Source organism: Seriola lalandi, unplaced genomic scaffold, assembly GCF_002814215.2.
Source record: "Seriola lalandi dorsalis isolate HSWRI2012SDOR001 ecotype SW California unplaced genomic scaffold, Sedor1 jcf7180002054874, whole genome shotgun sequence".
Taxonomy (NCBI): Eukaryota; Metazoa; Chordata; class Actinopteri; order Carangiformes; family Carangidae; genus Seriola; species Seriola lalandi.
This window is the reverse complement of record NW_019525427.1, coordinates 323,322-351,230: the sequence shown is the minus strand read 5'-3', so window position 1 is coordinate 351,230 and position 27,909 is coordinate 323,322. Positions and strand designations below refer to the sequence as shown.

Here is a 27,909-nt window from a genome sequence, read left to right as displayed (position 1 = left end):
TTGTTGATGAAACAATTATATTATCGAAATAGTTGCCGATTAAATTTCTGATGATCGACAAATCATTTTTAAGCTCTGCACTTGTTTAATTTTACAGCCCATGTTGACATGCAGGCTTAGTAACAAGTGACTGAAATCAAGTATCAGATGATTGTAATTAAACAATTTCTAAAAATACCTCAAACTTCAATTGCTTCATTTCTGCCAGGCCCTTTTCTTGTTGCTGCGGTGAAGAAACACATCTGAACATACCTGCAACTACCAACTTGTCCACTCAAAACAGACATCTTTGCCTCTAAATGAAGTCTTTGTTCCTAATTGTGTTTTCTTTTTGCGTCTAAAAATCTCCCTTCGTGTTGTATCTGGATGCAGCAGTTTACCACAGCAGACACGGCACCTGGAAAGCAACACAGGTAGGCCTTCGGACTGTGACACAGCAGTCTCTCCCTTTGGCCCAGCTGTGCACTGGTGTCTCTTATGTCTTAAGGATATAGATATTTATCACGCTCACAAATTAATCACGACAGCAGCTGCTAACAAGACCAAGGAGAAAAAAAAGAAAACGTCTATTGGCCTACCCAGTCAATAATGTCAACAAGATTGACACTGATATTACCTGGCCTTGTAACTGGCCTCAGTTATAGTTCAGAACCAGTTGCTGCCCAGTTTGAAAGGACTGGGGGTAATAAAATCCTTGGATTGAAGAGGCCTCTCTCTTCTCCCAGTCTGGCAGTAGCTAGCTCCTGCTCTGCCTCTCTCCCCCTCTGCATGCATTTCAGTCTAACTCACATTACTGAGTCTGCATTGTTGACCAGGAGCAGCACAGCCTAAATATAGTCAAAAACCCACACCGGCTAGGGGGAAGAGAGCACGCAAGAGGGAAAGGGAGGGAAGACAGGCAAAGAGAGAGGAGGACAGAGAGAGGTAGAAGTTGAGCATGCTGGAAATCAGAAAGCCAAAAAGGCAGAATGAGACTTTTCTTGGATGGCGTCCCAACACTGTAAATAAGAGGCTTGAAATATGATTCACAAAGTGCAGGAGATTGAGAGAGTAATGGGAGAAGGGGGCTGCAAAGAGACACACTGTCTAGATGACACCTACCCTCAGAGTCCTTCTGCTCTTGAGACCCACGATTCCCCATGATAAATGCCTGCTGAAGGCAAAACTGCGTACAGAGAGAAAAAGGGAGAGGGGGTTTCTCTTCAAGCCCCCCTCTCTGACTTCTTCCTGTCCTCTCTACAGGTGCCCTCTCAGAATGACTTCTTTTAATGCTCAGCCCTCCCTCTTCCAGCGTGTCTCCATTTTGCTCCTCCCTCTGACCTTCCTGATTCCTCCCTGCCTTTCACTTTTTTTCTTTTTTTTTTTTTTACCTTCCTCCCTCCCTCCCCTTTTCCCCCTCCAGAGTGTACTGGCACGCACACTAAAGTGTTCAGTTGTGTCAATCAGACTGGCTCCGATTTGGCTGAAGACTCCCCTATCTTTCCACCCCAGACAAGTGATCTGATCCATGCTGGTAAAGCCTACTACTAAGGGGGTGGGCTGCCTGTATGTATGCGGGATGAGTTGAGCAAATCACTCAACTTTGTGGGAGGGAGTCTTAAAAATAGTCACCATATTCCGTCAGCACTACGTATGTGTTTGTGTGTTCACCTGACTGCTATTAAAGGACTCGGTGGTCAAAGAGACGGCACCACTGTGCCTCCATACAAAGCAAACAGTGGTCAAGCCTATCAGAGTTTGAGAGCCATGTCTCATTGTCACATGACCCCTTACTTAGGGTCATATGCCACTCCTGATGTCACGACACGTGACTCTCAGAAATGACCAATGTAACACACGCCCTCCAACGCAAACACATGGGACATTATGTCCTGTACAGTCATTCAAATAAACAGCATTAAGAGCCACACAGCTTTCTCATACCTCCAACAGCTACTGTGAAGAGAAGAACGTACGAGGATAACAAACACAAAGCCACTGAAAATTAAAGGTCCCATATTGTATAAAGGTAGATGTCAATGTCTTCTTTTATTATAAAGCAGGTCTAGGTTCTATATTAACATTGTGAAAGTATCAAAGCCTCAGTCCACAGAGAAATGCACACAGCCTGTATTCAGAAACTGAGCCTTAAAACCAGCTGTCAGGACTTCTGGAACTTTGTGATGTCACAACACACCCCAAGCCCCGCCCACCTGGACCCACCATCCATCCTTGCAGGATTTAGTGTTTTACCTGAAATCTGCTCTATTTCTATTCAATCAGAAAACAGTCAGAGAGGCTCAGAGCCTCCTCTCTTCTGATTGGCTCACCGACCTATTGTTGCTCAAACTCTAGAGAGAAGCCTGAGAGAGGAGATGTAAAACTACGCTGAGATGGTTTTTGGTTTTTAAAACCGCAAATATATCTTCTTATGGATCAACGCTTCAAATAAAACACTGGAGAAATGTAAAATATGGGACGGTTGACACTAAATCTAAATAGACATATGAGACAGTCTGTATCTCTGGTGTGCCGTTATAAGAAGAAAAAGCCAGGAAGTATTCCAGAGGTGATCAACTCTTGTTTCAGCAGACAGAAACAAAACCTGATATGGGCTTTCAGTTGTAGCTCTTTCCAATTTATGTCAAAATATATATTTAAAAGAAGATATACAGGGCTTAGGGTTTCTCCCAGAACAGCAGTGTTCAGATCATAAATTGACTTTAAGGATCTATTTGCAACTTAGCGGTTCCACTTTACATTTACTCATTTGACAAATGCTTTTATCCAAAGTGACTTACAAGTGAGGGACATCACTAAAGCTTCAATGCAGCTGGAAACTTTGGCGTAAGTACTACATCTATTTAATAAGAGCGAGGAGTAAAGAGGTAAAGAAGTTTAAGTTAGACAGTTAGAACCTTTATCTAAAGTCTAGAGCAGGTATTTATTTCCAGTTGTTTAGACAAACAAGAACAAAGCTTTTCAAACTCAACAACTGAGCGACAACTGCCTTGAGAACAACAACAGGAAAGGGTTCATGGTCCTCTTGTCCGTTATCTGAAATGTATCCAATTCATTGCGTCCTCTAAATCAAGTGTGCTCACCTTTTAAATCATCATTGAGCGTCTTTTTAAGATCAAGATAATATTCAGAAAACAGGAGTTACACATCCGACATTTCTAATGTTAATTAATTGCCGGAGGGAAAAGCATTAATTAGATTCCAATGTGAAGATACCTATGAGAGATGTTGACTTCATGCGATAGCTGAAATGGATGAAACAGCTAATCAGGTCAAGGTTCTTCTGCAACTACAAGAAATTGCATTAAAGCTAAATAAAGTAACTATTTGAGGTCAGCTCAGGCTAAAAGATCTGATTAGAGACTCTCGGGCCGCTTCTAAATGCAGAGAGGGTGATATCTAACATCAAAATACACTGCTACATCGTGACTGTTGGCAACAACCAACACAAGAGAATAGCTCATCTGAAAAGCTTTATAAACTGATCTTGGGCTCAATTTTAGCATCTTGTTACACAGATTTTTGATAGCATATTATTATTGTTTCCTCACAAAGAAGGTTGAATATAAGACAGTTACGCCCTTGTGTGTAGAAATCAACTGCCAACTGAAAACACAGGACAGAGGTTTGAATATGGCGATCAACTATAATTATAGAATTGTTCAATATTCAGCAGCAGTTTTAGAAAACATGCTTTTTTTCGCATATGCAGAGTGTGCAGAGGTATTGTTGAAGCACCACGCACATCATGCAGTATAGTGGAAGTGCGGAGAGCATGACATGGACGGGCCTAATAGGAAGAATTGTGTTTTTACAGTCCTGTATTCAGGCCTGTGCATTCTATTGCTGATGAGCTACAGTTTAAACAAAGACGACACATAGTTCAGATGCCTGCTGGTGGGGGGTCAGCAAGTTTGTTTTCAGGGCATCATCAGTTCTTGCGGCGCACTGACACTCGGCCGCCTCTAGAGGGTGTGACAGCCCATGGGATCAACAGCAAACACACGTCTGTGCTGCTATTGTATTCAGGAGATGTGCAGTAATACAAGTTTTAAGACAAGAGAATATGATGGGAATGAACACACACAAAGCTGAAATCGCCAAATGTGTTAATTACTAATAACAGCCGCATTTGTTTGGAGTATCATGGAAACATTAATGCGAAATGCTGAATTCAGATCTTATTCACGCTGACCTGCTTAAATTAATTTTTCAGAAACGCAGCCACACCCATCACCAAGAGCACAATGTGTCCTGTAGCTGCATTTCATTGTGGTCATAGGGAGAAAAGCCGTCTCTGCTCATTTCTCCCTGTGTGATTGCTGAATGTCACTGCACAATTAACAGTCCAGGAAAGATGTCCCCGCTCTTTGGATTCTGAGGAACTAAAACCCAACCATGTAAAAAGAAAAACATACAAACACTCTGCTAGCTCATCTTCTTTAAAGCAGAACAGCTCTGTGTTTGAGTGTTTGGATGCAGATTCTATTACGTCTTATTTCACACTAACCAGAAGTGTCCTAAGCCACGAGATGGTGTTGGAAGCACCGACCAGGCTTTTGGGGTCGACTTGAGATAAAACCAACAATAATCAATAGCGACATCAAGAGGAGATCTGTTTTTTTTCTAATACGATAAGATGTACAAAAACAAAAAGGAAAAGCTTAAGTGTACGCCAAAACCGGAAAGTGGGTGGATGAAACCCAATTTCCAAATCAACTGAGAATGTATGAAACAACCTGAAAGACATGAAGCCCACAGAGGCGAGAGGAAAAACCATAATGAGGAACCTGCTGAAAATCAACACCTGCCTTGATTTAGGTAATATGTGAGTTATCAGTAACCACTGTTGGTTATCTTGGTAGATTTTTTGCATTTGGGTATCTGTGTTTGCCACACTGGCTGCCCTTTGTAAATACATTTTCCTTACATTACATTGAGGAGTGTTATGCTTAATATTTGACATTGGGGACATGGTTGATTACAGTTTAATAACTGTTTGACTCTTTAATTGATTAACTTCAAGTCAAGTGTCTCTCTGTGTGTGAGTGGCTCAGGTGAGGCCCCAGGTAGAGCCTCTTACCATAAGTACCATATTCAGCGGGGCTGGTGCCTGGGTAGAAGCCTGGGGTGCCTGCTGGGACTGGGTATTGCTGGGGTGTGGCCACGTAGGTAGCTGACCGGTACTAAGGAAACAAACAGAAGGGAACATAGAAGATAAGACAAGAGGAGAGGAACAAGGATAGGGAGGAGAGGCAAACAAAGTCATTAGTCACAGTGATAAAAAGCTGTATTGAAAAAGTGTTAAAAAAGACCTGCACAACCTCTGTTCACCGTAAAGGGCTTAGGCCATATTTTGTGGAAGACAATATATACAGAATTTATTCGAAAAGGCATGAGAAAAAATATTTGTTTCTCTCGCTTCAGCAATTTGGAAAAGGTTTTTGTAGTTCCAACATAAATACAAATAGAAAATGATGTGTGTATTGGTGCCCAATCATTTATATCATCTGGTTTGTGTGTAAAGAAAAATCCAGCAGTATCACAAGCTGCCTACCTGTCCCGGTATGAAGTAGGCGGGTCCCTGTGGCGAGCTGGGGAAGGACAACTGTTGCCCGGGGATCATCATCATTTGGGAGCCAGGGCCCGGCTGGTAGACATGGGTGGGCGTCACGGGGCGAGGGGCACTGCTGGGAGGGACGCCACGAGGCCCGCTGCCGGGGGGCAGGCTGGCCCTGTTGGTGTAGTAGGGCTGGACAGCAGGCAGGTGAGCAAACGAAGGAAGGAGACGACAGAGAGGCGTGGAGGGTGAGAGAGAGTAGCAGGAAACAGGTGATTGAAAGGACACAGAACAAACGTAGATGATTGTGGGAAAGACAAACGAGACGAAAGGAAATGTGGGAAGAAGAACAGGATGGAAATAAGGTGAGAGGAGACGGACAAATGAGGGAATTATTAGTTACTTTCCTGAAACCTCTGCCATAAAAAATACCCACCCCCCACCCCCATACCCTCATATGATTTTATCTCTCGGACAAAGTGGAGCTAGCTTGTCCAAGGCTCATAGTTTGTCCATGAATCTGTGGCTAGACTCCAACTGGAAACATATTGGCGCTGCCTGCCAGAGGAGATAAAGCAGCTAATGCTGGTTCATTCAGAGCCTCCTCATTGACATTCTGCTGCTGGCCTGGGAGCTAACCGCCGTAGCCAGCAAAACGACACCAAGCCAACAAAGCACAACACTGCCAAATATTAGTCACACACATATGCACTCCTCAGGAGGATGACGAGGGGGGAAAAAAAAAAAAAAAAAGGAGGAGGGGGGAAAAACTGGAAGAAAGAGGAAATTTCAGTTACCTGTAGCGACCTGAAGCTTCCCTTCAGCAGCGCAAACACAGATCACACACAGAGACACATCAAATGGAGGCAACAAGAGGGTGGGAAGAGAAGGGTTGAGAAAAAGAGAGCACCACAATCAGTTAGAGAAAGCCCAGGAAACATCCATTCTGAGCCAAGCAGTGAATTAACAAGCAGCATGCAGAGAATAGGCAGAACAGTGAATCCCAATAAACTAAAGTCTGGTTACTCCTGAATAACTAAACACACTAACAACACGCTAAAACTCTACAACTAGAAGACGAGCGTCAGTCACCTGGATGTTTTCTTGCTTTTCTATTATAATTCACTTAACTATGATTTTAATATGTAAAAACATTCAGAAAGTAGGTGAAATATTACATGAAAATAGTAGATATATTGTTAAATGTTTATCACTCTCTGCCATCAAGATTATCACACTTTTTGGTGGAACATTTAAATGAAATAAATCATTTTCCTTTTCAATTGTTTTCTATTGAGCTGCACTAAGACTCTCGCATGTTATTCTTTTAACGTTTCCCATAATTTCACATATAAAGATTTCCTAAAAGCAACAGTGGTTACCTGTAAAACTTTATCCACATTATCAACATCAAGGTTATTAGGTTAAAGAAAAATATAGTAGTATTTGATTTTTGTCAAAGCACACCCTTGGTACCTATCAAACCCCCCCACCCCTGTCATGTTAGTCAGTTGTGCTGTTAGTACCTGTTGGTGTATAGGCCGGGGCCCTGGGGCAAACTAGAGGAGGAGAGGCAGACAGGGCAGAAGTTAAGACAAAAGCACAAGGTCCATGCTTCACTCTGCACTGACCGGCTTCCTTCCAGTTCTGCATCTTTGTAACAGCAGTTAAAGGCCAAAATAAAAACTCGCTCACACGGTGTGAAAACCGGGGGAAAGCTGTTTTCTGACAGTCATACAGTCGGGTCTGCCCACTCTCTGTAGCGCCTTTATCTTGATTTGTTTTGATTTGTTTCGCCCCCAACTGGCATTTGTTTGATCAATACAGTAAATAACTATAAAAAGGACTGTGAACAAAAAGGTTTTGAACCAATTATTTTATTGTTCGAGCTTTAATAAATTATAACAAATGCAGTTGGAGCCTGTTGCACTTCCTCCAGTCACTCAGCAGCATTAAGGAGTTTGAATCCTGTATTATAAAGCCGGTGTGAGCACGTAGCACACTAAGCTGTTGTACGTGTGTGAGGGAGAGTGCAGTGGACAGGCTGACACCGACGGTTAAAATGGTGCAGAACTGGTGAGAAGCAGGCAAACGGACACGCAGGCAGTCTAAGAAATTCACGCACAGATTCGGGAGAGTGTGCTCCGTTTTCCACTGGGAGGATTTCAGATAGCGACAGTGAGCAGTAATTATGCCAAACTTGCACACAAGGACATTTGCAGCATGAAGAAAAGACCTTGACACTCTCTATCCCAGCTTTTTTATCCGGATTGGTTTGTCTGTCACTCTTCTGAGAAAAGCGACGGTCAGGAATTTTTAAAAAAACAAGACAAACAAAACTTAGATTTACAACAAACCACAGAATTTAACTAGTAACTTGCATGGAAGGTGGTGACTTGATTTGGCTTTTGACCTTTAATAACTTGAGAACTACTGTTTTTTTTCCTGAGGTCCACAACTGTGTGCTGCGGGGTGTGTGAGCGGTGGCCCGGCCTACCTGTCGGGTCTGTGGTGTTGGGTTCATTTGTGGAGGCGGTGGGGTGGCAAACACAACAGAAGTGGGCTGCCCAGGGGGGAATGAGGGCTGCAAGAGACAGGAAGTGATATCAACAGCAGAAAATAGGGAAGCAGGAGGAACAGGGAGGGCGTGGGATAGAAATTCAGTCATTTATGTATTTATAATATTTATTTAATATAGAAACTGTAGCATAATGTGTAATTATCTATTTTACTTGTTTTATTCTTATTTATTTTACTCATTGCTGCTTGTTGTTCCTTGTATTAACCCAAGTATGTTGGTCTGTTCCTCTGACATATAACTACTTTGCCTGAGAGTTTTTAAGTTGTGTGTATGGACTAGGTAAACTGCAAAGGAATTACCCATCTTGGGATACATAGAGTTGTCTGAATCTGAAGTACACAAGTGGTCAACGAGTGCAAAGATACTGAAGCCAATATTTGTGTTCAGGTTATTTATTGCTCTTCATAATACCAGCATCTTCTCATTTTTAAGTTAATGGAGAGCAGACAAAGCACGGTACCTTAAGCAGGAGGGAGGGAAACTTTCTGAGCTCTTATTTTAACAGTATGCCATGATGTATCAACCACAAGAATTTGAAGATATTACACGCTACAGTGGCAGCTGGCAACGTTACCTCTGACAATTACTATGGTTGTGTTGTGGCACTTTCTGAGACATGGTTGAAAGTCGGCTTGCGCCTGCTGCGATCACTCTTCTTCACAGAAAGTGCATTGTTGTGTGATCTGCTTTTCATTATGTGCACAAAAATGCCGTTGCATCAGCCATTTTTTTTTTTTTTTTTGTCTGTGAGAAACAAAGCGGGATAGAGCAACACGCCCTGTAAGAGGCAATACAGATAGTGAAGGAGCAGCGATCGTTACCTGTGACAGGCCAGGGGAGGGGGCAGGGTGGGGGGTGGAGGGGGGTCCCGTTATAGGCTGTGGTGCTTTATTCATTTCATGGAGTTCTGCATGGGGAGGCGGATGTGGACCTGTGTACAAATCTGTAGAAAGAGAGAATGGAGGGGGGGAGGGGTTTAATGAGTCTTTGGTTATACATAAATTATCAACCACTTCAGAAGTTACTGGCACATTCAGGGGGGCAACAACGGGCACCAATGTAATATGATGTGTAACAGAAAGGATGTGGTGCATTTTCTTTAGATTACTTGAATATGTCTTTGAAAATAAAATGAACATAACACCTCCACGTCTTCCTGCTTAAACAGGAGGGTAAAACCCAAACTGATATTTCCTGTTAATGGTCACAGCTCATCTGTGTACTTACATTTATGAATCCTTTTAGGTCCTAAGTCTGGTTACACTGAGGAACCGTTTGTCCTAAAAGACAGACAGAAGAAGCATGTATTGGTTAAGAGGTTAATTTGGGGCATAGTAAATAGACACAGATATAGCAGATGTTTCTGATGAAGCCCCAAATGTTGCAGTCCAACATGTTATGATGATGTTATGGGCAGAAAAATTATCATGCGTACATTTCTGGTGAATTACAGTTTGAAGTGGACGACTGCAGGGGAGATTTTAGCTCAAGTATTAACAATGGTATTTGTTTTTAGCCAAAGCCCAAGAAAAATGAAGGCAATTTAAAAAAAAAGAAATAAGTCAGAAATGTTTGACTAATTCCACTATAATAAAATATCAATAATAAAGAACCAGCTGCAACAAAAGTCAGTACACCCTTAATTAGTGAGATTCCATTCTTTTATCTTTTTATATTTTGTGCTGTCTGTCTGCCTTTATTTATGATGACAGATGGGCATGGATGAAACCAGTCTTGCACAAATCTGTGAGAGATGTTCTGCCGTTCTTGTGCTGATTTTTGCAGAGATCAACTTCATCCCCTGACAAGCTTCTTGGGAGTGGGAATCATCTTTTTTTTCCATTTAGGATTTGGGTATAAAACCTTGCATTCATAGTGCCATCTATAAATGTCATCTCCTCAACAGCTTTTGTTCTCATGCAGCCTCGCATCTGCACACTCCCACTTCCATGTTTCACGGTCCTGTGGTTGGTCCTGGCCAGGTCCATGTCAAATATGCTGAACCCCATTTGATCCAAACACATTTATTTTAGTCTGATCCAACCCAAAAAAAAATAAAAAATAGCTGCCAACATCCACCAGCTTCTGTTCATGTTCTTTGGCAAAGTTTATTCTTGCAGTTTTGTGCTGTTTTATTAGGAATGGTTTTCTTCTTTGATGCCGTCCGTCTGATCAGACACTTACACAACAGTTTCCAGAGATGGTCCTTGTGCAGAAGTCCGAAGCACTTAACCATCTGTTTTTCAATGCAAGCTTGTGTAAATAACGAATTGTGCGTAGCGTCATTCTTCAAGGGTGGGCCCTGCACCTTCTGTTACTGGTTTTTATGGCTCTTCTGCTGCAGCTGTGCTTCAGCTTATATCCAGTAACTTACTGATGCTCTTGTGTCGTCTCCCATTTTTATGAAGTCTCACAATCTGGTTTCTTACTTGTTCCGGCAGTTCCTTACAATGCAGAGCCACGTTGCATCAAACACAACTCAGGTCAAAACGGAGAAATCTGTGGTGTTCACAGGTTCCTTTATAAATTCTAATCATGCAATTAGTCCTTATCAAAAATCAAATGTGCAATTAATTTGTTGCAGTAGTCAAAGGTAAACTAGCGGTCACAGGTGTACTCACTTTTGTTGCATTGAGGTTGTACTTAGAGGGCTGTATTTTCAGTGTAGTCTTTTTTAATTTTACAATAGATCAAACACTCTACTCTTAAACTAAAAAAATAATGCGACTGCTGTAAAATGGTAATCCACTTGTATGGAATTAATTAACAGGGTACAACAAGCACCGCAAGAGCAATGTACTTTGTTAATTACACTAACTACTCTAGATGGTATTTTATCAAGTAAAAGAATTAAACTAGGTTGGTCATAAAAATGACACCTGTAGCTCACATTACAAAAATAAAACAAGCTTCCGAATATGACTGTAATGGCAGAAATAGGTTCTCTCCATATGGTAAGCCAAAACACTTTTCAGTTCTACTCCTATACCCACAAAGATCCATGTCAAAATACAAAGTTTCTGATCAGAATGGATCTTAATTCGCAGTTTGGGGCTGTAATATCTCCAAGCAAAAGATGGTGAATTCTTTGCATGTTCACTCATTCACTAAATACTTGACATAACCCGCTACAATTTTGTTAGAATAAGTTTTATCCTTGAAAACAGAGAACAACTGATTGTTGGATATTTGGGGAGGAGGAGGATATTTAATGTTTAACTTTGTTGAGAGGTGGGAAGGGGACAACTGATACATTTCCTTTACCGAAAAAGAGGAGGAAAAAACTAGCTTGTCGGGAAAACAGAGGAAATTGACAAAGAAATGTATTTATGATGATCTCTACCATTGCATGTCCCAAAATCAATTGCATGACGGTGTCTGTGACATTACAAAAGTTGACGCCACTTTGTTGCTTAAGCGCAAATTACTCTTTGTTCACCTGGGTGGAAGATTTCAAACTGAATATAAAGAATATCTGTTTATTAAGTCTACAGAGTCTAGAGAGTCAACTCTTCAGTACAGATCTGATACTGTTAACCTCAGGTAACATGAGGCTGAAACTACTTTTACCATTCGTGCAAAACTGTTTTGGGCTTGTGCAAATTTTGATTCAGATTTTTATTGTAGGTATGTGGCAGATTTACAGACTTGCATTGTTACAATTTTATAACACTGGCAAAGAAACTGTATTTCTGTTCTACCATTTCAGCTACCAATCCAATACATCTGATCTATTCGTCTAACCAAGGCTGAATTCTTTTCAACTTCAGTTCGCACCTCCTAGAATAAATATTTGTGGTTATGTATCCACTGGCAAACTTTCCTTGAATATTTTTGCAAAGGCACCACCTCATCATACATAATACGTTTGTCAGAATGGCTGAAACTACTTACACCATTTTTTACACAATACCGTCACCCCTCAGACTCAAGGGTCACTTCCTGATTCGTGTAATCATCCTCCTTAGTTTATATAGTCTTCGCAATAGTGACACATTTGGTATTTATAGCCGAAGCCTACATTATATCTGCCGCTGACACACGCATACTCCTCCAATCCCTGACACACACACACACACACACACAGACACACACACACACAGACACACATACACGAGCAGCAGTGTGAAAAGCCTGAGTCATGATGAATCAGGATGTTTTTTTTTTTTCTTTTTTCAAAAGAAGAGGAAATCACGCTGCAGAAATGGTTGTAATCACCACCGTTACCATGACTATTTCAGCACACAAACAAAAGGAGAAAAAAAGACAATGAATTTTAACTGAGTGAGGCTTTCCACACAGCCAGAAGAAATCTCTGGATTAAATAAAACACTGGTAGGCTCATCCCCAGTATACTGGAGCCTTGGAGCTTAGAGAATGGCAGCAATATAAGACGGGGTGTAGATTCAATTATGTGTGAAATGTAAATTCTGTGCATTCTTATACTTTACATCTTGCTTGTGAAACCCTCATTAAGTATTGGTTTGAGAAACTCTAGAGTGGTGACAGGCAGCACTTCATAGACTCATCCACATACAGAAAGCTTGTCAGGCTGAGCGGGGCTGGCTGGGAGATGAAATGCTGAGTAAACAATCTCAGGGCTAAAATAGGGTCTCAGTCTAACAACCTACACTGCCTCAGAGGCTTTACTCCTCTCACGGGCGAACACACTACTTAAAGACCTTTAGGTGTTTGGGGAAATGCTTTACTCTGAGGTTGTGAGACATGGTCTGATTCTTAAACACTTACTGTACCAGTGACACACACCATCAACACAGATTAGTCTGCAGAATTTATGTAAATCAGCAATGACTGCAAATCCTGCGTACACTCTGCAGCACTGCAAAACTAGCAAAGAGGGGTACGCCAGAGGCCCCTCGTTTTGTCAGGAATCTGTGTTTTAAGGAGAGTTGTGTGACCTAATGCAAAGCACCCCCACCCCACTACTAATCACACACAGTCCAGTCATTCGAGCTGGTCTGACTTGCAGCACCATGGAGATCCAGCCACCAGCACCACCGCTGGTGAAACATGCTCATTCAACTGTTGCATAAGCCTCTGCATGCACTCCCATGACCCGCTAAGGAGTAGAGGGGGAGAACATTTTGTTAAAGAAGTTGGCTATCATGTCACCTACAGTATAGCGGGTGTAGTCACTGAGTTTACTTGTGTTTCTGCACAAATGATCTAGACTCACCGTACCCAGTGCAACTTTGTTCTCTAGTAAAGTGCTTCCTGCTTTTCCAAATCATACAGATGCTGAGAACTAATCAAACTTTACTGCAGGGTGACGTCATAAAAAAAGAAAATACATGAGTCACTGGGTTTGTGAGTTCATGGCCTACTGCAGATTTAAAGATACTTTAAAAAATGCCATAATATACAATGCACACACTCATTCCTCTGCTTTTGCTTTAAGCTTATTGCCCCTACTTGTGCTTTCAGTAACTTCTCTGTTGTATACAGCTCGCTGGCCTGCAGGCTGAAATGGCAATCTGTACCTGCCACAGAGCCACAGTGTTGGCTGTGGTAGTAACATAGTGACACAAAAAGCTCCAGTGGTGGCAGGCTTCACTTAACTCAGCTGGATCATTTTAACTATAAAAGCTGGCAGAAAAAGGGAAGCAGCATGCATGTTATGTAAACAGAACAGCAATTTGGTCGACCGTTTATAGGCATTTAGAACAAAGAAGGCCCATATTCAAATTCACTGACCTAAAGAGATGAGAGCTGAAGTTATGCACGCTAGCTGGTATGTTTCTGCAGTACCATGCCTCTTAAAGGAGTATTCCACTGATTTAATGTTGCACCACAATGCAATATAATAGAGCAGAAATAAAGCAACAGAGACCGAGATGTCCTGAATTTTAGTCCATAGTTTGGGTTAAGCTCCAAAGACACTGGACAGTGCATTTCCCATGATGCAGCCAAATAGCGCCTGACATTATATTAGACAATCCCTTTCTGGTAAATACCCATATCTTTTACACTCCACACTCCTTTTCTGTTGCAAATTTAAGGTCTCAAGCCCAATGCAAGATAATTACATCAGAGTTGTTCTCTCAAGACTTTAGATTCTCCATCCAGAGCCTCGGGAGAAAACTCAGTCTTTACAATACTGGTTTTCAAGTGACAAGCACTTGCAAATGTGGCTTCAGTCTTGACATTTGAAGCTGAAAAGGATGCACAGACAGTGAAAGTTTAGCTCCAGTGACACAGCATCACACCAGCACAGCACAGCCTGCCCCGCACCCCCCCCCCACCCCCACCCCCACCCCCACACGTTCCCCTGCTTAACTAACATTCTGCCAGAAGAACCCACACATGTCCAGACACTTGGCTTTACATTTTCACAACAGGAAGCTCAGTAGTGTCCTTATGTCAGGCAAACTGTGACAGCCTGGTTCTGACACATCATGCGTTTTTCCTGCGACTGCATTTCTGCTATTAGCTTCATTCATTCCCTCTGGCTAAACCTGGTTTATGATCCTAGCATAATATTGGATTGATGAGTGGTAAACAAATATTTTGTAGACAGAACATCTGCCCATATTAAACATATATTGTCCCTGTGCCATGCATAGGAAATAGCATCCATTTTGGACCCACTTTCTCAGCTAAGGTCAGTCTGCAGTTCACAACACCTGCCTTGTGTCTGCTGCAGCAAGCAGGGTGAAGTAATCAAAACGGCCTAAACATGAACATAGCAGTACTTCTAAACAAATAACCTGACGCTATGTCAGTGTCAGAAGACAACTACGACGTTCATACCAAGCTCAGCATCAGCAGTGGTACAATACCGGTATTTCGTCTGATTAAACTATGGGACACTTTTGCTATGACACAGGGGCGTGTCTGCCTGTCTACTCACGCACACAACACACGACAATGACAGATATTTGCATGGGATTATAATGAACAATCGGGTCTTCCCAAAAACACCTACGAAAAAAAGGTGCGAAGACATGCTGCTGTATGTTGTGCTGTTAGCCATGTTGCTAACTTTCCTAGGCCCAATCTGGATTTACCACGTGGTTTCTCCTGCTATTGGCGCGATGCACATCACAGCTGCCGGCTTCATGCCAGCCACACCTCAGCCTGATATCGGCCATGACAACCATCTACTTAATGTAAAACATAAACCATACCAAACAAACGACGTTTCAGGGAGTCACCGGTGAAGACAGACGTGACGACGGCCGTGTCAATGAATGGGAATATTAACCTAGATAACTGTCAAGCTAAGGAGGCAGCTACTGGTTGTTAGCTCGTACATTCGTATTCAGTAGCTAAATATGCTACTGGCATTCAATCGCTAACTATGCTCGAAAGCTTTAGCTAGCTAGGTATAAACACCGTAGCAGCGCTGTCAACGGTGTCGTGACAAAGATGAGTACTGTAACTAGTCGGACTGAGTCAGCCACCTCCGTTTCGTTTTCGCAGCCAAACATCTCGCCCAGTTTAACAGCAACATCACCACTGCGACAGCCTGCGTTTACGCTGATGCATTACAAGGGATGCTGTATGTGGGGAGATGCTGATGGGAAATCCCACATTTGCCAAGTTCTCGGCAACTCCCATTACAGCTAACCTGGAGAAACAGCGACCTGTCAACCCCGCTCAGCAAGGCGCAAAACAACTAACTGTCCTGTCAAATCAGTCTCCAGTCACCCCGTTTACCCTCCACCAGCAGAGTCTCATTATTCCTTTGTATATAATACCACTACCACTAGATATTTGGTAACATATACAGCCACATATTTTAGGTTGTCCGGGTAACTAGAGGAGTTATGATCTTTTAACCACCTTTCCGTACTTTACCGCCCTACGCAAAATGTTTCAGATTGCTGGCACGAACTTTACATCGTCATCACATGGTTTCAGGTATCAAGTTATCGGTATGCATGTTATTTACAATCACAACTGTCAACAGACATCTCTTTACATGAAGCCACGCTGGCAAATAGGAGTACACAAGCCTCACCTCGTACTGCTAGGAGGCTGGCACCAGGGCAAAACACGGCTACGACACAATCAGTGATTTAACCTACTGCTACCTATATAGCATAGTGTTTAGCTAGCTAGCATGTAGTTGGGTAGCTAGTAGCATAAATTACGCTAACCGGCGAAAACAACAACATTGCGATGCGACAGTCTATTTGTCGCTTGGCATATATAACATACACACACATATTATAACATGTTTCTGAACACAGTCGTAATGACTCAACTTGGCTGTCTATCGTAGTGTCAACTTGCTAGCTGAACTAGCTAAAGTGAAGAAAGAACACCCACGTCGTTTTAGCATGGAATGCTAGCAACGAGCTAGCTAGCTAATCCCTGAAAACACAGCAGGAACACCAGTCCTCAGAAACCACTGAAGAAAGTCACCGCACGTTGATATATCTCCGGACTAAAAGATGAAACATACAGTTGAAAGTCCTTACAGAGTCTCTATGTGCCGGCGACCTGGCACTTGAATGATAAATTAAGCATTTTAGTAAAGAATACAGCTTAGGACCGTGGCGTTACCTTTCTCTCCTTGAGTCCGCAGAGCCGGACGGACGGAAAATCTTCCCGGAAGCCGGTAGCTAGGTAATTCCGGCAAAATCCCATCACGTGAAACTTTCCCAGTAATAATCATGTTCTTAGCTGGAAATTCTGTAATGTCATATCTTTATCGTGTTTGCGTGTGAGCAACATGTTTGGCGACTTTTTGATATTTAAATATTTCTGAAAAACTTTGTTCTCAAGATAGAGACAACTTCCCATTATCCATCGAAATAAATTAATTAGAAATTAAAACTGGTTAAGTAAACTAGGTTTCAGTGATGACTATTGTAGAATATATATACTCTAACATATTTATACGTAAATATGTATAAATATGAAGGCAGTAATAATACACTTTCTGTAAACCTTGTACAATTTCTATTATATTTTAAATAATGCATAGAGCAATTATAAAATTCAAGTCTTCCCATGGGGCATATTTTGGATTGAAATTCTATAGGCCAAAGAAAAGAGCCACTTGTGCATCATAACAAAAAACACAGACTACACAGTCCAGGGTCTTGGAAAGCTAAGTCTTATAGCTGGTTCATAGATATTTTGAAGAATAAATAATTGATTTAAAAGCTACAGCTGTGTCCAACAGCCACAGGTATGATTGTAGTTCTGCATATTTAATAACTGGAAGTTACAAATATGGTATGTCCTATTAATTCACTTCAGTTAACAAGTTTTGTAAAGTCTCAGTCACAAAAAACCTCATAAATATTTAATTCTAATTACTGTTGCCATTACTTTCCTCAATAAATATATACATGTGTTTATACAAAATATGTGTTTAGCATCTTAGGCTTTTTCTTTCCCATAGTTCCCTGTGGAGAACCTGTAGCCTGCTTAATCTGAATAACAGCACTCGAGTTTCACCAAATTATAACCAAGTTTCTTGACATTTTTGCACCTAAATCAATACAACAATGAGCCATCACATTTCCAACATGTGGATCTGAGTTTTTATTTTTGATTCAACCTTGTACAGTACTGTAACAAACAATTCTCCCCACCCAAACCCCCACCCCCCACCAAAAGAAAACAGAAGAAAAACTTTATGAGGAATACATACTTTTAAATGCTCTAATTACAAAAAAAAGACTCAAGTTGTAAGTAGTTGGAAAAAAAACAATTCTGAAGCACTGATGTGGACTGAGCAGTTGTTCATTTACTGAAGACTGAAACACATACAGGTGAACAGTTCCCACTTTACAAGAGGCCCCCGGTCAGTCAGATAGCTGATTCAGTACATGTGGGAGAGGTGGATCAAACTCAGAGCAATGAGGAAACCATCTATGTCGAGTGGATAAGGTCCCAGTTAAACCTTCTCTGTGTCATACCAGTCCAATTAACCAGACCCCAACCATCCATTTTTAATGAGTGCTGGAGCTGGGCCACAGATGACAGTGAGAAGACAAAGCAAGGGAGAAGGATAGGCCTGCCTCGCTCTTTTCAGCCATGCAGTAAATAACTAAATATAACAACTGCCAAGAGCCATGGAGGGCTACCCTTACAAACAGAGGGAGAAACCAGTGAGAATGTTTTGTTTTGTTTTTTGTTTTTTTATTGTGGGTGCAGTCTAGGTTTCGTAGTTGGGGTTCTTGCGGAGGATGACAAAGCCCTCCAGGATGGGGGTGACAGGGAGGTACTCCTCTGTGGCCAGCTCAGCCCTCTCTCCATGAGCCAACAACACTGGCGTGGTGTGAGTCTGGAAACCTGTGATGGCCTTGGGCTTGCCTGCCTGGCCCACGACATCCACAGCCTGTACACAGAACATACAAATTAATTCATGAGATAAAAGAGCCACTTTTCTTTCAACTATTTTACCACAACTTTCCTTATTGTAAATCTGGGAAAGCTGTTTATTTTCATGATGATTTGTGCTTTGTTTGTTTGTTTTTTTAATATCAAGACAAGCAAGAAAAGCAGAATTTGTAGTCTTTACATTTCTCAGTAGTAATGATCTTTGACTTTACCTGTCCAACTCTGACAGACACAGGCAGTGGTCGGAGCTCCTCATCGAATGTGACCAGCATACGTGGCTGCATGGCCGCTACCAGGCCGTACAGAATATAGTGAGATTTCCCCAGGATTACTGTAATGCACACAGTGAACACCAGGGGGAATATTAACACAGGGGAATGACTGATAAACACAAACTTCAAATTTCATAACCATAATGGACAATGTTAAGTGTGTGGACGCAGAGAACTGAGGCAACAGCAAGAGGAGGAAAATAAACTGACTGTTCTTGACATCAAGGAAGGAAACGAGCACGGTGAGCAGTCCGGCGACGGCAACCTGGCTCATCAGCTGCCTGTCGCTATGGTAGGGACAGAGTGTCAGTGTGCCTTTGCCCAAATGAGTCAGACCCTGTGGAGGCACAAACGGCAGAGAGTCAATAGTCACTCAAACACACTGTCTGGTACAGAGTGCCTTTTGTGCTGCCACCCACCTGAGCCAGTCGGACCATGAAGAGATTGTTAGGGTCTTTGGCGTGATACTGTGCCAGCTGCCGCAGCATGGCGGCCAGACGGGCGTTATTTGTGCCTGAGGAAATGGAAAAAATGAATAGTGTGTTAAATGTGTTAAGGAAGTTGACACTAGAGGCTCTCCCGGAGGAGGCGGCACTGTGCATCACTGAAAATGGCAAATATGTAACGTGTAACCTTCAAGTATTCAATGCTATTTCTCGTGAAAAGCTTGGGTGGGGTCGGCTTTTAATGTTGGAATTCAATTTGCTGAATTTTAAAGCTTCAGCATAATAAGCCTCTATGTAAAATAATCCACAATAACAAAATGGAAACACTCACTTCTAACAACCAAACTTTAATGGCCACCATAAGCTGATAATATATCGGTGTATCATTGTAATCAAAATATTCAGCCTCATCTTTATAACCCCTTTTTGTTTTTAACAGAGTTTGAATGAATGGGTGTTAGTTTATTATTTCATGGTATAAGCTTTATTTATTATAGTTATTTTTGTTCCTTATGTTCCTTTATTGCATCACAACTTGTTTTGTCCATTTTATTTAAAACAGCAAACACTGTATCAAGCTAAAACATGCAACTCTAATACTAATACTGCTACTGTGACCTACGATCACAAAAATTAGCGATTTATTTACACAAAAAAAAACCCACTGCGCATGAAAGCCTTAAAGTTAAACATTTTGACAGAGGGGTTTGGTATCTTGGCAGCCATTACTGCACAGTTAACATTATTCCATGTAAAGCCCAGAATCCTACTCACCACTGCCCACCATGCCCATGGCAAAGATGGAGTTGTGGGAAACCTCGGGGTCAGCATCGTGGGAAAACTTGCTGAGGGTGTCCAAGATGTTGAGACGAGGGTTGGACACGGAAATGAGAGCCAGGGCGAGGGGGACTGCTCGCCTCAGGGTGGGCTCGCCATACCGCAGCTGATGGAACAAGTACAGAGAAAACAAAGACAGAGTTTATTACAGTGTAAATGCATCAAAGATCGAGAAAAGAACAAAAAATGTGGCTTTAATTATTTGAACTGTCTCCTCAAACTGTCACACCCCAGTATAAATAGTTGACAAAGGACAGAAAGGAACTCTTTGTTACGTTCTTAGTCTGATTCATTAAGAACTTTAGGGCAAGTAAGAACAGAGTAATAAATGTCAGATCACAACTGAGAAAACAAAAGCAAAAACTGTAGGGAGCAGGATCAAAGGAGGGATGATGTAATGTGAATCAAAAGAAAGAAAAAAGGGAGATAAATGGTGAGGTCTGAAAAATATGAAAGCACTGTTTAATCCAGATAACCAGGCCTCTCTTCCTAGAGCAGAAATAGTGGAAGGAACAATGTCAAGTAAATGAAAAGAACAGGAAATAAGAGGTTGTGGGATAGGGGAACAATGATGTACTCAGCAGAAACAAAACAAGAAGACTGACCAGATGTCCAAATGTTCGCAGTGCCATCTCAGAGCCGATCTCCTCCCCCATGGCAATCAGGGCAATACCAAGAACAGCAACACCCTGGCAGGAAATCATCAAAATTAACATTTTCTCCTTTTTCCAAGTGGAAACCCTCATATGCATCCATAATATAGCTGATAAAGGAACTACTTATAAGAGAGAAATGTTGGTAAATAACTGATTTATGATGATAATCATGGTAGTAAATTACTCCTCACCTGGTGGGAGCCCATGTCAGCAGCTGTGTCCTTCTTGTCTTTGTCCTTCTTATCCTTCTTGTCTTTGTCCTCTTCTTTTTCCTTCTCCTTGGCTTCGTAGTGTTCACTGCAGATATGGAGAAGCTGCTGGACCTTCAGCACATTCCCAGAACCTTGAGATAGAGACAAATTATTAGTGTTTTGTGAGTTATGGCAATCCTGGAAAACAAAAGATTAAACTCAGTAGATGTGTGTCAGTATATGGTTGACCTATGGAGGATATGGAGAGGTGAATGAAGCAGGGGCCAACTGATGGATATCTGCATGTGTGCCAACTTCATCAAATTGGAATGGCTGGAAAAAATAAAAAATAAATACAGAGACTGACCTGCATATGCACAGATATCCACTAGTGTGTTGGCGAAGCTGCGGAAAGGCTCAGGTACAACCTGCAGAGCTGCCAGGGTTGTCTCTATGGCCTCTCCTTTACCTGAGGACAGTGAATGACACACACACAGTAGTTAGAGCAACAGATACAGTAGTAATGGAATTGATGTCTACAATAGATCTTGACCCACACAAACTTTCACTTTCCACTACAGCTGTTTTCACACAGTTAATGTTGAAGCCAGCGGCTCCCTTCACCTACCGAGGTGGTTGAGTCCCAGACCCAGAGGAAGCCAGCGGGCATATGTGTCCTTCAGCTCCTGTTCGTTCTTCTCCATGATGGTCTGCACGATGGTGGAGGTCACGTCGCCGTTACACGACCCTACTGCGATCATACCGCACGCCAGCGCCGTCACTCCAACCACCTGGAGATTAAAACACACACACACACACACACACTTGAATGCTGCTAAACTGAAACGTATATAGAACGTGAAGAGCCCTTGACACAAAACAAACATCAATACCTCCATGCTTGATTTGGAGTCTCCCATGACGGGGAGAAGCAGAGAAAGGACATCTTCTCTGTTGGAGCCAGCGTAGGCCAGGCCCAGGCTGAAAAACAAGACGACAATGATAAAGACACACAGACACAATGCGTCATCATAAGATAATACTTGACTGATCCCCAGAGGACTGAAGTGTGAACATCAGAACAGACTAAAGCGATAAATTTTCTCTGCTTATCTGTGCCTAAAAATAATACAGTTAAAAAGTATACACAGCAACACTGGATAAAACTGCCTTGCATAATTTCTGTTCTCCTCACCCAAAGATGGCTCCTATCCTCATGACATTGCTGTTGTGGAGGACATAGTCAGAGAGCAGGGCGAGGGCCGGATCACATTCGTTCCTCACGCCCGAGTTTACGATGCCACAGGCCAGGAGGGCACCAGACTGCACACAGAGGGAGATGATGCAGGTGTGTAAGACAAGCAAGAAAGACACCTTGAGGGCTTCATTTCCTCGCTGGTAATGAGCCTTAGAATAGCTTATGTTGTTTAGAAAGTCAAATTCACACGTAAATGAAGACACAGTTGTACTCCAGTCATTACAGTGAATTCAGTTGACTGGAAGCTAATGCAATGTAATTTAAGTACTGAATGCACATGGAGTATCTCATTAAAAAACTGCCAGGATATAAAAAGCAGTGGTGCAGAGCAGTTAACAAAGTTGAGATGGGACGTTGATACTTTTAATGGCTCACCTTAAAAAGATTGTGAGTCATATTAACTCTGTGATGGAAAAGTTTCCTGTACTTCCTAGCTTAATGTTTACCTTGATGTAGTCCTCAGAGGAGTAGAGGTATTTGTCAATCTGGGTCAGACCCCCATCCACGTCCCACAGCAGGATCATACCCAGGGAAGCTGCAGCACTCAACATGCCTGAAGACATTTATATCACTGTTAGTCACTGAACAACCACCACAAAAGAAATCCTCCTAAATATATGCATGTGGTAATACGTCTGCAAAGCCTACCGAGTACAACTACTACTGTATATGTGTGTTTTCTATTACCGTGGTCCTTGTTCTTGTACAGCCATTTGTTGCCGTCGTCTGTGAGCAGCTTGTCCTGTCCAAAAGCTGCGTTGACAAAGCCGTTCACAAAGGAGGAAGCCAAATTCATCCGAGCAGAGTCCACCTGGGAGCCACTGCCTCCAAACCCTGTCACATACAGCACGGACGTCATACAACATGGCTAAAATCATAGTTTCACCATCAATGAACACAAATAACCTCCAGTTCACTTGCCACAGTGGCCAGTAAATCACTTTGACTCACTGTTGTTTTCCAGGTGTGTTTTGTAGATGTCATCAGGGACTTTGGGTTCCATGATGTCCAACTGGGGAGGACAGCAGGAGTGTGTTGTTAATAGGTGAAATGTGTTGAGTCATACTGAGAAACTAAAAGCCATTAGAAAGAGACGATCTGAATTTATAATCCCACACTTGCTGCTGTGAATCATCATCATTATCCTTTCAGTGCCCCCCCTTCTAAAAAATTTCCATCCCCCAGGGGTAAAAGTGGCCATCAGCCTTTCATCCATTCTACCTCTTATCCCTCACATACTATTTATCTTAAAATATCCTCAAAACACTTTTGTTTTTCATAATTATAAGTCATCCAACACACTTTTCCACTTCATCTCAATCTAATCCAGAGCTGCAACCCCTGTTATGTTCCTGCTATTTTTTATTTTGTTTTTGAACAGGAGGCAGAAAATTCAAGGTTATGATATGGTTTTCCTTCACCATTATGGGATGCACCTCTCCGAAAAGCTGGACTGATATCAGTGCCCAAAGCTGACCTTAATAACCAAATCAGGTATCAGTCATGACATTCACTCACACAGGTGTTATTATAAAAGTCAGTGTTCCTACTATCAGTTACAGTCATTTAGTCAGAAAGGGAATGTGACTCAGCCGCAGTATCTCTGGCTTCGTGTTACTTTATACAAAAGTGATTCTGAAGAGTTCCACACAGTGAAGCACACAGATTTTACATTTGCGAAAAAGAAAGCACTGAGCAGATACCCTGAGGGAGGGTGCAGGAATCAGCATTGGGAGAGAGAAAGTTTTGTCTGTGAAACCCTATTGACCCTTTAATTACATATAGTGCTAATATAACACCCATGACTGCTTTTCTATGTAAAAATGAGGGTTTGGATTTGTAATACGTTTCGGACAGTTTAGGACTCAAACAATGCAGGGCTGTGCAATACAGAGGAAAAGATGCTATGTGATAATCTGCTGATGATGGTTTAAGCACATCGAGGTGGTGGAGAACTACAAGTTCCTGGGGGTTGACCTCAACAACAAACTGGACTGGTCCACCAACACCCACGCTCTCTACAAGAAGGGCAAGAGTCGCCTTCACCTGCTGAGGAGACTGAGGTGCTTTGGTGTGTGTGGGGCTCTCCTCAGGACCTTCTACAACTCTGTGGTGGCCTCAGCCATCTACTTCGCTGTGGTCTGCTGGAGAGGGGGCAGCACTGACAGGGATAGGCAGAGGCTCAACAAACTGATCCGGAAAGTGAGCTCTGTCCTGGGCTGCCCCCTAGACTCCATTGAGGAAGTAGGTGAGAGGAGGATGTTAGCTAAGCTGACATCCATCATGAACAACAACTCTCACCCTCTGCATGACACTGTAGGGTCTCTGAGTAGCTTCTTCAGCAGCAGACTTTTACATCCTCGCTGTAAGGAGAGGTTCCGCAGGTCCTTCATTCCTTCATGCAAACTTGCACTTTCATGTACATATATATATTGTATTTATTAGTGTATATTTGGTGTATTTTTGATGTATATTTCCATAGATGTTTATTCTATAGATGTTTATTTTCTGCTGTGGTGAATGAATTTCCCAGTTGTGGGATTAATAAGGTTAATCTAATCTAATCTAATATAACACCCAAGACTGCTTTTCTATGTATAAAATAAGGTTTTCAATTATAATGTTCGCTACTGATAATGACATTTATTTTTTTTTTTTATATCTAATATGAAAGTTAACATTCAATGGCACCAAAAAGAAAAACACTCAGGCCAGCAGATGCTTCACAGTACAAGCCTTCCAGCAGCATGCAGTTGGCTCATGTCATACTTGCTGTGCATATTCTCCACGTTTACCATGAAACTTAAAAATAAACACGCACACAATATTAAAAACAAACAGAGCACAGCAGAAAGCACAGGGCTAACTGTGGGTTCAGCAGCAGAGCCGTGCCCCATTGCATATTAGTCTGTGATGTCTTCCCCCCCCCCCCCCAATCTCAATACACTCTCTTTAATCCTGCCCTCCACCTCATCTCTTACCTCTCTGGCCAGGGCCAAGAAGTTGCTGTTGAGCTGCACATTTGACATGATCTCTGTCAGGTCCTCGTAGTCCTCTACATCCTCATTAAGCTCCAGGAACATGCCGTGGCGACCAAGCATGAAGGCCATCTGCTTCTGGATGACACTGCAATAGACAAAACATACAGGAAGTTTGCCTTTCGTATAAACCAGTGGAAAAAGAACTAAACAGAAAAAAATCAAATGTGAGACAGGATCAAAACAAGCACACTGCACTGAGGTAAGCAATATCCATTTTTACTCTTAAAAGTTGCCGTGCCAATCCACCATGATGGGTTAACACCTTTTATCATTACTATAACTATCTCATGTGAATAGTGGTTTAATAGTCCTTACATGTCTTTGCAGGATGTGAAGATGTTTTCCACCAGCTCCACATCATTGAGCATCAGGGCCAGACGCAGGGCCTCTGGATAACGGTTAAATTTACGGAAGATGTTCAGGGCGCATCTTAGCAGCGCTGAGTTTTCTGGCTCAGGAACATAACTCACACAACTAGAGGAATGATGAAGGAAGTTGGTTTTAATTCAGTGACAAATTCAAGTAATTTTACTAAGATGCTTAAAAACAGGGTTTGTGTTTTTTTCTGAGCATTGTAAAACCTGAACACACCTGGTGAGGTAAAGGCAGACTTTGCCATAAGCGTTTTCATCAATGTAGTCCTCCAGCATGTCCAGCCTCTCAATCTCCATCAGCAAGTCGCACGCCTCGTGCTCAGCATTGTGGGCCATGTTGTAGGGCACAATCTCCTTCACTAGTTTCAGCAGCGTCTCCTGCTGTGTCTTGTCATTCTCCTCCACTTCCTGCCACTCCTTAGCCACCTCACCTGCCAGGTGCCTGGAAGATGACAGACAGAAAAATTTTGTCATCATGTAATGAAGCAAACAGGTAGGTTCTTCTATTAATTTGACACAGTGAACCACGGTATATAAACAATAAAAATGCATCAAAGAGTTGTATTTCCTTTGTTTAATTTACAGCGTCACCAACAGCCACGGGACTTCTACATGTTGTTGGTAGTTAGTTGTCTTACCTTACATATTCATGTCCCCATGAGGCCAGCTCTTCCTGTGAGCCCAACAGACGGTACTTCAGACACTCCCTTTCACCGCTCATCGTCATGGCCAGCACTGACACCACATCAGCACAAAAACGCTGCAAATACAAACAACATCCACAGTTTAAACTTGATTCATCCATGTGCGGGCTGGTTTTAATGTCAGTGTTTTGAAACAGCTTAAACATTTATACTGTTAATTTTGGCAAATAATACAAGTTAATGAATTTATGACTCCATCTGTAGAACTTTACCTTATTCTCTCCGGGAGCCATGCCCTCAAAGATCTCTTTGAGTTTGCCATAGTGTGGGCGCAGGAACTTCAGGGGTTTAGGTACTGAGGTCATGGAGGTGGTTGAGGAGCGAATTAATCTGCGAAGCTCTTCCAATGCAGGACGGTACAGCGCTGTGTTCTTCTCCTGTCAATGTGTAGAAAATTGTAAGATTTTTATTTGTCTTGTAAGGGATTTTACACCCAGACACAAGGAGGGAAAAAAAACATCTAAATTTAATACTTACACTCAGTCTCTCAACCATCATCTCCAGGTCCTCTTGTAACTGCTTGTCTTCCTCTGACTGAAGTTGTGAAATAAAAGATTAACATTATTACAAATCAAGAACATGAAAATGAAAGCACGGACTCAAATGTCACTCCTTCCCATTTGATATAAGCAATTAGATTCAATTGAATAATGAATATTTGAATAAAAAAATGAATGTAGCTAAACTTTGAAAGTGATGGATTTTTATAGCCCTATTACATTTATGATATAGCTGTCCAATTTAACAGTGAATACCTTACTGGTGCATTTAGAGCCACTGCAACCTCTGACTTATTAATGTTAATACTATATAGAGACAACAGTAACGCATGTCCGAGTTTGAACTAAGTTTCACATGACTGTCCACTAACTAAGTGAAAAACTATTATCTGACCATTGACACTTAGCACCGGCTAATTCATAAATACGGCTACAAGCTGACTATCAAATCAGACTGTTGTAACAGTTAACGCCAGGTTAGCGCTAGGTTAACTGTTATTGTGTTGTGTAGCAGTTTATTTTACTTCACGTTAGCTGCTGTGTCATACAATTTGTAGTCCTGTGCTAACCGTAGCTAGCTGGATACCCTGGCACATCAGGGAGCAAAGCTAGCAGTGGTGACAGTATAGACAGCGGCGATAACAACTAGCAGGCTAACGTTAGCTTACCGGCTGAGTTAGGCTAGGCTAACATGAGCTAACGGGGTGAGTTTATCTGCAAGATTTAAAGGACTACAACAAATAAATAAGTCACAGTGGGGACATTTCATGTGGGAATTAATCGCAAAGTAAATTAAAGTTCATTTGTCGTCTATTATGAAATGCATTGACTTCGGCCTGCTCAACCATGTTGTCAAAGCGGCAGTGACTAAGGCAAAATAACACCTCTGGCTCCTCTGACATTACCTGGCACACATCTGAATGAGAACTCACCAGTTCTTGTTCCTCTTTCTTGTCCTTATCTTTATCCTTGGGCTGCTGGCCCTTTTCTTTGTCCTTCGCCTTCTCATCGGTCTTTTCGGGATGCTTATTCTCTTTCTGTTTTGCCTCCTCCATGGTTGAGACTCTATGAACTATCAGCTAGCAAACGGAACTGAGGAGGACTCGTCATGGGCCGCGTCTTCTTCTACGGTAGAAAGAATGTATTGTATATTTTCTTTACCGCCC

The 27,909-nt window shown here is 42.1% G+C and overlaps 2 protein-coding genes across 7 annotated transcripts in view; both read right to left on the bottom strand.

The window, feature by feature from the left end:
• The window catches only part of eif4g1b (eukaryotic translation initiation factor 4 gamma, 1b), a 35,340-nt gene extending 18,645 nt beyond the window's left edge, over window positions 1-16,695 (bottom strand). The window contains exons 1-8 of one of the 6 annotated variants that reach the window (XM_023428384.2): window positions 16,674-16,695; window positions 9,369-9,421; window positions 8,963-9,084; window positions 8,058-8,144; window positions 7,087-7,119; window positions 6,358-6,378; window positions 5,558-5,752; window positions 5,084-5,186 (exon numbers count right to left, since the gene is read on the bottom strand). In XM_023428384.2, the coding sequence (XP_023284152.1) occupies window positions 5,084-5,186; window positions 5,558-5,752; window positions 6,358-6,378; window positions 7,087-7,119; window positions 8,058-8,144; window positions 8,963-9,037 (514 nt within the window). In that variant the 5' untranslated portion in view covers window positions 9,038-9,084; window positions 9,369-9,421; window positions 16,674-16,695. Of the gene's footprint in view, window positions 1-616; window positions 767-1,101; window positions 1,259-5,083; window positions 5,187-5,557; window positions 5,753-6,357; window positions 6,379-7,086; window positions 7,120-8,057; window positions 8,145-8,962; window positions 9,085-9,368; window positions 9,422-16,673 lie in introns of those variants that run through there. The other 5 variants (XM_087179854.1, XM_087179855.1, XM_087179856.1 and 2 more) reach the window with 5 other exon arrangements.
• A 944-nt stretch (window positions 16,696-17,639) lies between these two features.
• On the bottom strand, window positions 17,640-27,859 carry psmd2 (proteasome 26S subunit ubiquitin receptor, non-ATPase 2). The gene is made up of 21 exons (XM_023428379.2): window positions 27,676-27,859; window positions 26,721-26,777; window positions 26,456-26,620; window positions 26,178-26,299; window positions 25,757-25,981; window positions 25,481-25,639; window positions 25,106-25,250; window positions 23,076-23,136; window positions 22,812-22,958; window positions 22,571-22,677; window positions 22,062-22,189; window positions 21,760-21,847; window positions 21,495-21,657; window positions 21,234-21,335; window positions 20,867-21,018; window positions 20,625-20,708; window positions 19,957-20,125; window positions 19,156-19,250; window positions 18,947-19,073; window positions 18,677-18,795; window positions 17,640-18,462 (listed from the first exon to the last, which is right to left on the bottom strand). Exons 1-21 carry the CDS (start codon window positions 27,796-27,798, stop codon window positions 18,280-18,282), a joined length of 2,721 nt encoding a protein of 906 aa, XP_023284147.1. The 5' UTR covers window positions 27,799-27,859; the 3' UTR covers window positions 17,640-18,279.
• Window positions 27,860-27,909: the final 50 nt, after the last annotated feature.

Coding starts and splice junctions, on each gene's coding strand:
- psmd2 (XM_023428379.2), bottom strand. CDS start 27,798: ATGGAGGAGGCAAAACAGAAAGAGAATAAGCATCCCGAAAAGACCGAT. Junction 26,621..26,720: donor TGATGGTTGAGAGACTGAGT/GTAAGTATTAAA, acceptor ACACATTGACAG/GAGAAGAACACAGCGCTGTA. Junction 21,019..21,233: donor GGATATCTGTGCATATGCAG/GTCAGTCTCTGT, acceptor CTCTATCTCAAG/GTTCTGGGAATGTGCTGAAG.